We start from the raw sequence: 12,175 nt of genomic DNA on the forward strand, positions 1-12,175 counted from the left end.
TTTATATGTAGGTATAAAAAGTTTAATATCTAATTTTAAAATAAACCAAATTAGAAATTAAAAACTTAAGAAATTAAGTGTGGCTATTCTCAAGTTATAAATAGAGGTGATTTTTGTTTAAAATTTTATTATTAGAAAGAATCATTTTTTATTATCTATTTAAAATCTTTTTATATCAACTTTGAAGATTAAAAACTACGAAAACAAAGTGCAACAGCATTCTCTATAGAACTTCATATGTTTTCACTCTTGACATTTCTCTTGATTATTTAACTAAAAATGGCAATGGGATGGGTTCGAGGTTGGTTTTACTAAACCCGAATCTTCCCACCCTTGTGAAGAGCAAACTTGAACCCACTCCTGATCCAGAGTGGGTTTGATTTCAACATTTAATGCTCTTAACAATAACAATTTTCCATGTTTGAAAATTTCACTAGCGACAATTTGTTTCAACTATGTCGATAAGTTGTACTTTATATGTACGGTCACATTGCTCAGAAAAAAATTTCTCATAAATTAATTCATAAAGTTTTTTCAAAATGATTTTGATGGTTTTTTTTCAAAATTTTTTTCAAAATTTTTTTCAAATGTCACTCTTAAGATTTAGAAAAAAAAATGATTGAACTATACTTTTTGAGCCATATATTTGAATGACTTTTACATGAGTAAAAGTTGAATTTAATACTATATTTAAATCTTCTCTTATTCTTCTTCGTTTATCATTTTCCTTGAATTTCTTCAAATTTAAGTGCTCTTCCTTATTATAATATAAAGAAGTCTTATTACAATAATCAAGTATTGGCATCATCTGAATCAATTTAAATATTTTAACAATAACTATTGGGGATAATCCAATTTAGTTATTTTTCTTCTCAATTCTCTTACTTCAATTCAGATGCTAATTTTTGATGAGTTTATCTTCACATGGCATTTGGCTCCATCTATCTAACATTTTTAATCGCTACACTTCTTAACATGTGTGTCTCTCACAGCTTTGTTGATCTAATTGGCTAAGTTGGAAGTAGAAACTTCAGTGGGTCATGTTCATCTCATAGTGAAAGGTCATTCATAACTCTTGTTTAAAATTCGTTTTTCTTCTATTCCTTCTATTTTTTAGTTTAGTTTAATTTTAGGTGATGTTAGGTCATTTTTACTTCTTTTTTGTTAGATAATAAAATTTGTAATTAATCTGCACATGTTTTAACTGTGAAGTTCTTATTGTGCTTGTTAATTTTATCTGTTCAGAAGAGATTTTTGCTTTTTTAGTCTATTTACTTAAAGTTCTTACTGGATTTATATTGATTACTTATTCTCTATTAAAAAAATTTATTATAGTGTCAATAAATTAACATCAAAGTGAATTTAGTTTGAACATATATAATTTATTTTTTGGACAGAGAGAGAAAAAAAGAGAGATAGAGAGAGAGATGAACTAGATAATTAATTCATAAGACATGCAAACATTGTTGTAAGAAATATTAAGCCAAAATACTCATTTAGTTCCTATATTATCAAAAAAAATTATATTTTAGTCTCTAATCATTAACGGTATTAATGGAGATGCCACGTAGATCTAGCTTTGCCACATAACATATTTTAAGTTGATCTAGCTTTGCCATATGACACATTTAATATGGTAAGGTTCAACTTGTTTAAAAATAAATCAGATAGTCCAAGTAAAAAAAAAAGAACAAAATGGTTCAAGTATTTTTAATCCTAAATCCCTAAATTTACTAAACCCTAAATTTCTTAAATGTTCTCTTTTGTTGCGATCTCCTTCTGGTCTGGCGGCCTTTATCCTTCTATACTTTCTAGTTCACTGGTGGCTCTATATCATTATCTGTCATCAAGTCTATTTTGGTTTCTACACTTGTTTGTGGTTGCTTCTCTAAACTAGCCTGGGCTTTTGTTTGCCACATGGCCAACCTAGGTCTCTTTCATCACACTTTTCTTCTGATTTGGTAGTGTACTCGTTTGTTGCTCTCTCTCCCTTTAGACTCTCTTGTTTCCTTATGGCTCAATTTCCTTCTAGTCTCTCATTCATGTTATCCTTCTGGTGGCTTCTTCTGGTGCCTAATTGTCCATCGTCTCAATAGTGGATACTTGTCACACTTTGATTCATTATAAAAGAATTCATATCCAACAAAATAGAGATTAAAGTGAATCTATATTTAATATATTTAAGCATCTTAAATTTGTTTTCGTTCGTACTTGAATTATCCCAATTTATTTTGAATTAGATAAAAATTTATGTTCTCAAACTAAATAGTTACTATTATAATATGCAAAAGATCATTCACAGTTTAAATCAATAGTTATTTATGGATATGATGGAGATACAAGCTCGTTGAGTACTCAAAACAGTTATCACCATTTACCGGAAAAGGAGTCACCAGAAGGAGCCGCGACGAGGGACAATCATCCACCAAAAAACATAACCAGAAGGAGATTACAATTAAGGAGAATGTTCGAAAGATTTACGGTTTGGTAAATTTAGGGCATTAGGGTTAAAAATGCCTGTACTAATTTTCTTTTACCTGAACCAACCAATTTATTTATAAAAAATTAAACCTTTCCAAGTTAAATACTACATCTCCGTATGCATGACATTTGACATGGAGAACAATTCGCTCAAAATGTGCAACATGACAAATTTAGATTCACATGACATCTCTACTACACCGTTAACATTAATTAGAGATGGAATAAAAAAAAATTATATAAACTAACTTAATAGTCTAAAATAGTATAGAGAAATATTTCTCTAAGAAATATTATATATGCTTTTTAGTTCACTTTTCATTTAATATTTTTCTGCTCAGTTTTAATAATGAAGATGTATGGAATTTGGTACGGTTACAAACAAAATGGAAAACAAAGGAACTGTCCTGCAGATATAATATATATATATATATATATATATATATATATGAATCTGCGTGTGTTTTTACGGATCAGAAGATGCATGACTCGTGAGAGAATTCAAGCAAGCTTTTTTATGGTGTCTCTGTATATATATATATATATATATATATACACACACGAGTGTAAGAGACCCTACCATAAACAACTATCAAATTTATTAATATGATGACATATTGTTTATGTCATCAAATAAAACAAAAATAATTATTTAATTACAACCAATTCATCTGGTATTTTTATTAAAAATTCAATAAAAGTTTAATATGAGTAAATTTTTTATTCAATTATTAATAAAGACAAACTAAGCACCACGCAAGCCTCTAAAAATAACAATTTCTCCAAATAAATTTGCTGCCGGTTGCTGAAGTTGCATGTATACATATGTATATATATATATATCTATATATATTGCATATATATGTATACATTGATTTACAACGACCCTTCACCCAACACACCCCACCCTCACCAGCTTTTTATAACCATTCAATGCCTCCTTTCTGAGTGTATATCAAGTCTCCTTTCTCTCTTAACATTTCTCCTAACCCTGATGCTCTAACCTAATTTTCTCTATTCTCCTTGTTTAGAAATATATTTGCAGAGAAAACATATATATCTAAACAGAAACCATGAAGAAGCTGAACTTAATACTGAGAAAGTGCAAGAGTTTGTCAAGGCAACTATCAAGATCTTCATCGTACAGTAGCTTGAGGTCAAAGTCAACGAGAGACCATCATGATCATGATCATCATCATCATCATCATCAACATGAAATATTTTGGGGAGATCACGCCATGCAAGGTGATGGTGACGAGAAGTTGGAGACGATCTTCGTCGGGAGCACGAGAAAACGGTACCTGATCAAGTCGAAGTACCTGAATCATCCATTGTTGACTGCTCTGATCCGGAGATCTAAACAAAATAATGGGGATGATCAGCAGCATGTGATCATGGTGAAATGCGAGGTGGTTCTGTTTGATCATTTGTTGTGGATGCTTGAAAATAATGATCAGAATGTTCTCTTGGATTCCTTGGATGAGTTGGCTGATCTCTATCTCTTATAAATCTTGGAAGGAGATTAATCAATCTCAAGCTTTTATTTTTTATTTTTTTTAAAAAATATAATTACTTGATTTTGTTTCCATATATATATATATATATATATATGTATGGATTCCTTCCATATATTACACGTATAAAGCTTCTGATCATCTGCTTCTTGAAATTTTAAACTGTACTTTTTTGTTTGTAAAATTAGTTGATTCATCATCTGTGTGTACTATGCTAAAATATATTTTATTACTGTTCTCTTTTTTTTTTCAGTATTACATATAATTATCTTATAAATAAATTTACATTTTTATTATTTAAATAATATATATGTATCAATAATAACATAATAAAATACTTTCAAATAAGAATATATGAAAATAATACGGTTTTATCTCACAACTTTTTAAAATAGAATAGACGTATGAATCATTTAATTAAATAATTATATGTAGTATCATAAAGTTAATGATGATTTAGTTTCTCTTATAATTTGATAAATACGGTAAAGAGTTAAATCTTATTTATTTATATTTTATTTTCACTAAAAAAATTAATTTTTATAAACAGTTTAATGTATATACACCAATTTTTTTGCTAAATGATTGATATATATGTCTTTTAGTGAACATTCGTTTGAATTTATACCATACATGTAGATAGGTGTTAAATAATTAATAAAATATATAAATTTTTATTAAAAAGTATATTTATAAACTCAAAAGATTTTATATTGTAAGAAAATTCTCAATTTTTATAAACTTATATGTTCACCCTTAAAATCCTTTTCCCTTTTCTATTCGAATTAACTCTTAAACCTCTTCTTTTTTTGGATCTCTCTCTCTCTCTCTCTCTAAATACATGTACGTGTTTGGTTCAATATAATGATATACATCTATTCAACCTAAATATATCCTTTATAATTGAGTTTGTGGATCAAGTAAGAAATATACAACTCTTTCTCCTTACACTCTCTTCCATCTAATAATGTGCTAATTTGATTAGTAGACATGTGTGGCATAAACCTCGTTTTCCTCAAGATTCTTCGTTGTCATTGAAGGATTCCCTTCCCATACCTAAGAAAAAGTGTATCTAGTCATGTTGTGCATCTTGCGCATATATGTTAAGAATTTCATTTCCAATTAGGACCTGCAAACTTTCATTTGACCATCTCAAAGTGTAGATTACACTCATAGTATATGTCATCTAGGTTTCTAACAGTCCCCCAGCAAATAATATTTTCTCTAAACATATATATTTCATTGAAACAGACTCATCTCTAACAAATGTATCCTCTTCCACATGTCTTTTTAAAATGAGTGTACAAGAGAATGAAAAATGCAAGTGGAGATTTGAAAATGTATAAAACAAGACTTGTTGCAAAAGATTATAAATGTAGATATGGAGCAAACTATGAATAAGTTTTCGCACCCGTTACTCGCATAGAGACAATTCAGTTAGTTATTTCTTTGGCAGCTCAAAGGAGATGAAAGATTGAAATCAGGTTTTTTGAATGGTTATCTTAAAGAAGAAGTCTATGTTGAATAACATATAAGTTTTTTGTCTAAGGAATATGAAAACAAAATCTTAATATATGAAAGCATGTTTGTACTATTATAAATATTTAAATTGATTTGTATCTGTCAGTAGCTCTCAACATCGTTAACGACTGTGTTACATATCATCAATTTAAATTTGTGATACAATTTGATTGATTAACTTTTTAAATCAGATGTTACGTGTCTTTTAATATAATATCTAACGGTACGAAAATTTTAAATAATATTTAAATTATTTTAAAAAAAAAATCAAAATTACCTCCTCTTTCTCCCACGTGATATTTTCTCTCATTTTCTCTTCTTTTCAAACACAAAAATATTTTTAAAATTTTTGGTATGTTAATCTTGTTTTCATGGCCATTGCAAGAGGCTAGAAATCTCGGTCGTTCTTCAAAATTAACGGCGGCCTGGTGGCGATGAGGAGGGCGAGGGAGGCCAAAACTGAGAGAAAAAAATCAAACAGAGGGTTGAAGAATTGGATCAGCAGCCTGCAGGCAATGTTGATAAACACCGATTGCTGGAGGCTTGGGTCAAGAAACACAGGGGGGAAAACCAAGAAGAATTGTGGGGATAAGGCCGTATGCCTGTTAGCATCTCAAATTTTTTATTTGGTTTGTAATTCGAACCTCAACTTTATTTACGATTCATTATTTTCATCTCATTAGCTCTTATTTTATTTCGTATTTTAGTATATTCATTTATGCCTTCGACCTATCTCATTTTTTTTTTCATTTTTATGGAAGAATTCTGCATATTTTTATATCTAGAAATAATTTAAAAATTATTTTATATATATTTATTAATTGTTATTTTGTAATTTTTAGTTAATAATTCAACAACATAATGATTCAAAAAATTAAGGGTGTAATTGATAAAGCAAAATATTTTTGTATTTAGGAAGGATTCAAGTAAGGAAAAATAAGAGAGAGAGTTTAAGAAAGAAAGAGAAAATAATTTCAATATTTTTCATTTTTTTAAAATAATTTTAATATTATATATTATATCAAATCACATGTAATATCTGATAATAATTTTATGTTTCTTAACTGATAATAAGTGACAAAACTATTAAAAATGTTAGTGACTACTAACAAAAATGAATTAATTCAAATATTTTTTAATATTTTAAAAAAATATAAAAATTTAATTTGATGTAAAATCAAAATATTAACCATATTAAATAAAAAATATAAAAATTAAAAATATTGTAACACCTAACCTTTCTTTTTTTCTTTTTATTAATTATTATTATTTTTATATAAATATAATTATTATTTATATGATTTTAATTTGATTTATTTAATTTTAATTTGATTTAATAAAATAATAATAATAATAATAATAATAATAAAGGGTAAAAATTGGTTAGGAATTTAATTGAAAACAATTTTGAGAAAAATTGGTGAAAATTTAGGTTCTGATGGTATTTTTGAAAGAAAAATAAAAAACTGGAGGTCAAAGCGTAATTTAAAAAAGTTACACTACGTCAGCTGTCCGATCAGCAGTCCCGACCAACCAGGACGCGCCAGGTGGCAGAGATGCTGACGCGAGAGGCCATGTGGGTGATCCGCGTGCGCGCGATCGAATGGCTGAGATCGGTTCCCGCACGCACGGACGACCAAGATCAAAAACGCGCATGGACGGTCCATATTGCATCGTGCATGGACGGTCCAGATTGAATCGCGTACGGACAATCTAGATTGAATCGGGATGAACAGTCCAGATTCACTCCCTATTTAATCGCGATCGGACGGTCCAGATTAAAAGCAATGGACGGCCCAGATTAAAAGCGGATGGGTATAGATAACCCTATCCGCACCCAAATCCTAACCCTAGCTGCCAGAGCCCCTCGCCGGAGAAGATAACCCAGCTGTCGGGGAGCCGATCGCCGCCACCACCGCCGTACCGGAGCAATTTTCGACCGCCAAACGAGGTAAAATTTTCCCTCTTGCACGAAATTCAATTTTAAACGCACCCATGGCCAAATCAGAGTGAAAGAACCGGTTGATTGGCCGAAAAACGCGCCGCAGGGTGTTTCGAAAAATGCCTTCGATGAGGTCCTTCCCGATTCCCATTCGATGTGATTTTTTCACCGTTGTGACCATCGTTTCCTTCTCTACAGACTGGAAAACACTCAACTGCAACTTAAGCTGGAGGAGCCGCTGCACCGAAAAGCCCCACCGCTGGTGAGTTTCGATTTTTTATTTTTTTGGGCCCACCGAGGGCCCTAAGTGTATTTTCTCACAGGAACCAGTGCAAGTTCAGTTGAATTCGACCGAAAATGGCTGAAAACAGCCAACTCGATACGGATCGCCGCCACGGGCGGCGGTGTCTTTGCCAGAGCACGGCGGAGCCGCCGTGCGGGAATTCTGAAATTGGTTGAATGGGCCAGTTGTAGCGCCCGGAAAGGGGTCAAAAAAAAAAAGCCACGTCGGCAGCCACGTCAGCAGGCCCGGTCAGCAGTCCCGGCCAACCGGGACCTGCCACGTGGTAAGACCACGTCGTTCCGGAACGGGCCATGTTGGCGATCCGCGTAGGCGCGATCGGACGGTCCAGATCAAGCGTGCGATCGGACGGCCCAGATGCAATCGCACGGACGGCCCAGATTCAATCAAAAACGGACGGCCCAGATTAAAACAAAATGGACGGCTGAGATCAAAGGCAAAGGGTTATAAATAGAACCCCCACACCAGACCACAAACCCTAGCCGCCTGCCGCTCGCCGGAGAAGACGAACTAGAAGCCGGACGCCGCCACCCGCCGCCGCACCGGGGAAATTTTCGACCGCCGATCGAGGTAAATTTCGTACCCCCGACTCGTTTTTCCATGCTGATTCCTCCTGTGGCCAAATCGGAGCCAAAATCCCGGCCAAACGGCCGGAATACACGGCCGAAGCCCAGCAGCGCCGCCGCGCCCCTTCTCGGTTTTTGCCTCCGATGAGGCCCTTCCCGGCCTCCGTTTGATGTAATTTTTATATCACCGTGATCACCATTCTTTTCTCTACAGGTTGACCGGAGCCGAATCACCAAAACACAAACCTCGCCGGAGAGCCGCCGCACCCGAGAGCGCCGCCGCCGGTAAGCTCCGTTTTTCCGTGATTTTTTGGCCCCCCGAGGGCCCTAGGGTTGTTTTCTCGCAGGGACCGATGCGAGTGTGGCCGAATTCGGCCAGAAACGGCCAAAAACAGCCAACCCGAGGCGAATCGCCGCCGCCAGCGGCGGTGCCGTCGCCGGAGCACGGCGGAGCCGCCGTGCCGGAGTTGCGATATTGGCCGAAAGGGGCCCTGGGCCTAATTTGGGATTTTTTGGAACACGTGCAGGTACCAGTAGTGCGTTTCAGTTCCCCGAGAAAAATTCAGGGAAAATTAGGGACAGCCTGTAGGCGCACTGTGAAGCCGTGTTCGGACTCCGAAACGTGTAAGGACCCCTCACCTTATTTCCTATCACGGTTTTAAAGTTCAATAAATGATAAAACGGTATTTCATGAATCAACGAATGTGTGAAATTGCTTAAGGTCGCTAATGGAGCCCAAGTCTAGTGTATTTGTCGGTTAACTGTTATTTGGCATGTTTTACAGTTTTAAATGCAGCATGAGGTTCGATGTTTTCATTTTATAGTTTCGTGTGCATATTTTACTGTTTTATTGATTATGGATTAAATGGCCGGGATATTGATGCTGTATGTTGTCTGTTTAGCATAAATTACTGTTTGTTTGCTTGTATGTGGATTAATGATGCTGACTGAGGAAAAAGAGAATGAAAAATTATGTAAATGGGTAATGGTATAATGTGGTCAGCCTGACTAGATATCCTGGGAGATGGTGGACGGACCGGGTCCGTAGGGAACCCTACCGGGATTGTGGTCTCCCATACCGGACGGGGTATGGAGATCTTATGTGTTTTGGCGCCCATACCGGACGGGGTATGGGGACGGCCCGTTTCACCCTCATACCGGATGTGGTATTGAGGTTTATGGTTTTGGCGCCCATACCGGACGGGGTATGGGGACGGCCCGTTTCACCCTCATACCGGACGGGGTATTGAGGTTTATGGTTTTGGCGCCCATACCGGACGGGGTATGGGGACGGCCCTGGAATCTGATGACGAATGTTAAAGGTTAACGGGTAGCGGGACCCCTATGGACCCCCATGGATACTAGTGGGCTGGTAAATGAGGAAAAGATATGTTGTATAATGATTGAATTACAAAAGGCGTGATAAGTGTTATGTTTTACTGTTTATATGATTCCAAGATTATGATAATGTTATTGCTTTCGTATATTATTTTATAAATTCCACCGAGGTAAGTAGATGGTAAAGGTTTTATTATTAATAAAAGGTTTTGTTGTAAATTATGCTCAATTGGTCTTTTTGTGTTTTCTACCCACCTTTACCTCCGTGACGGTAAGATATCGTGATGTCTTTACTGGGCTAGTGTAGCTCATTCCTTATTTAATCATTTCAGATCAAGAGGACATCGTTCCCGAGCCGGTTCCGCAGGAGGACGACGAAGGGGACGCCTAAAGACTCCCTAGTCACATTCGTAGTTTTTTTTTTACTTTCAAGTTTCTCCTTTAGGTAGTTTAATCTTTTATATTTTGTGAGCACGTTTTTGGTTTTAGTGTAAGGGATGTTATTCAAATTCTGACTTCGCTTCCGCATTTGATATTTATAATATAATTTCAATTTTAAATTTTCGGGGATGCTACAGTTGGTATCAGAGCCGCATTTCCTCGGACCCATCCCTTACACAATAGTGCCTTAGGGAAATACTCACCGATATATCGTTACTCAATCATTCCTTGCGAATGCAGTTACACGGGAATGAGGAGATGAAGGCCCCCACTAAACCGAGCGGCCCCAGATAATTCACTTCGGGAGGATTTAGATAGACTATTTGAGATGGTGGAGGCTCTCGCAGCTGCCCAGTGAAGGCAAGAGGAGAGAAGGGAGCTACCGAGACCTCCTCCGCTGGCGCAGGTTGAGCCCCCGCTACAGCAGGCTGATCCCGAGCCACCCCGACAGGAGCCTGTTCCTCCACGGTACCACCCGGCACCACAGCCGCGGTACGATCCGGTACCCCAGCCACAGTACCAACAGGTGCCGCCCCAGCACATTCCAGTGCCCCCACCACATCAGCAGGCGCCACCACAGGGTCCCCCAGTTCACCCTCAGCCGGCCCCAATTCCTCTACCTCGGGACCCCGCTCCCTCCTTGATCGACCCCGGCTTCATAGAGAGGTACAGGAGACTGAACCCTTCTACTTTTTCAGGGGGGTCCTCTTTCGAAGAGGCCCAATACTGGCTGGCAGAGACTGAGAGAGCCTTTGAGACCTTGGGAGTAGTTCCTGAGCAGAGGGCTGCCATTGCCTCCTACATGCTGGTAGGGGAAGCAGTACGCTGGTGGGAGCTCAAGCGGGCCACCCTGCCTGTACCAGTTACTTGGGAGCAGTTCCTAGCGGCCTTCCATGCGAAGTATCTCCCTAAACACATCCAACATTTAAAGGAAATGGAATTTGCTCAATTGGTCCAGGGAAACATGACAGTATCGGAGTATGCCCGCAAGTTCCTGGAGCTGGGCCGACATGCCCGGAGACATTGTTGGATGAGGGCCGAAAGGCAAGGAAATTCCAGTGGGGTCTCCGCCCGGTCAGACAGCACTTATTGGTGATGGAGCTCGAGACATATTCGGCAGTCCTAGCAAAGGCACAGATCATAGAAAGGAGCTTCGACACCCGCCCTCAGCTAGCGGGAAGTTCCCGACCCTCAGCCCCACTCCGCAGGCCAGCGCCTACCATGACTGTCCAACCCAGTAAGAGGCCCAGACCTGCCGTCCAGGCCCCTCCTCAGGCTATGAGGGCAACACGTGGGAAGATCTGCCAGTACTGCGGCAGGGATCATGGGGACCGACCCTGCTACCGCCTCAACAACACCTGTCGCATATGCGGCAGTGCCCAGCACTATGCGAGGGAGTGCCCTAGGAACCAGAATCAAGGGAGGCCTCCAATCCAGGGCAGAGTTTACAACCTTACCCAGAAGGATGCCGACGCAGACCCGGACGTGGTACACGGTATGTATACTATCTCTGGCCACATTGCTCATGTTTTGTTTGATACTGGTGCATCACATTCTTTTATTTCACATGTTCTTGCTTCCAAAATTTGTGTATCACCTGATAGACTTAATTCATTATTGCTTGTATCTACCGCTGGGGGGGAGACATTGCTAGGAGAGGTTGTCTACAGGGCATGTGCTGTGGAGATAGCAGATAGGAAATTGAGGGTAGACCTGATAGGGTTAGACACAGGGGATTTTGATGTAATCCTAGGAATGGATTGGCTAGCGGCGTATCACGCCACCATAGACTGCTTTAACAAAAAGATTGTATTTAATCCTCCCAACGAGGAGCCATTTACAAGTTAATAAAATTATTCGGTACCGATTTCCCCTAATGGCAAATTCTTTTCTTCTTAATTCCCAATGCCTTAATATTGTATTTTCTCTAACTAGGTAAACCCAAGAAAGAAGTTTGTATCCAAGAGATTCCAGTAGTCCGAGACTTTCCAGACGTATTTCCGGATGAACTGCCCGGTCTACCAGGGGACAGAGAGGTCGAGTTCACCATAGACTTACAGCCAGGAACCCA

The 12,175-nt window shown here is 37.7% G+C and overlaps 1 protein-coding gene across 1 annotated transcript; it reads left to right on the forward strand.

The window, feature by feature from the left end:
• The first annotated feature begins 3,379 nt into the window (after positions 1 to 3,379).
• Positions 3,380 to 4,227, forward strand: LOC148266089 (SAUR-like auxin-responsive protein family). The gene has a single exon (XM_088219942.1). It carries the CDS (start codon positions 3,555 to 3,557, stop codon positions 3,987 to 3,989), a length of 435 nt encoding a protein of 144 aa, XP_088076068.1. The 5' UTR covers positions 3,380 to 3,554; the 3' UTR covers positions 3,990 to 4,227.
• Positions 4,228 to 12,175: the final 7,948 nt, after the last annotated feature.

Source organism: Carica papaya, chromosome 5, assembly GCF_054855325.1.
Source record: "Carica papaya isolate Zhongbai chromosome 5, ASM5485532v1, whole genome shotgun sequence".
Lineage (NCBI taxonomy): Eukaryota > Viridiplantae > Streptophyta > Magnoliopsida > Brassicales > Caricaceae > Carica > Carica papaya.

Bases quoted from the DNA above. Each gene is read 5' to 3' on its own strand.
- LOC148266089 (XM_088219942.1), top strand. From the start codon at position 3,555: ATGAAGAAGCTGAACTTAATACTGAGAAAGTGCAAGAGTTTGTCAAGG.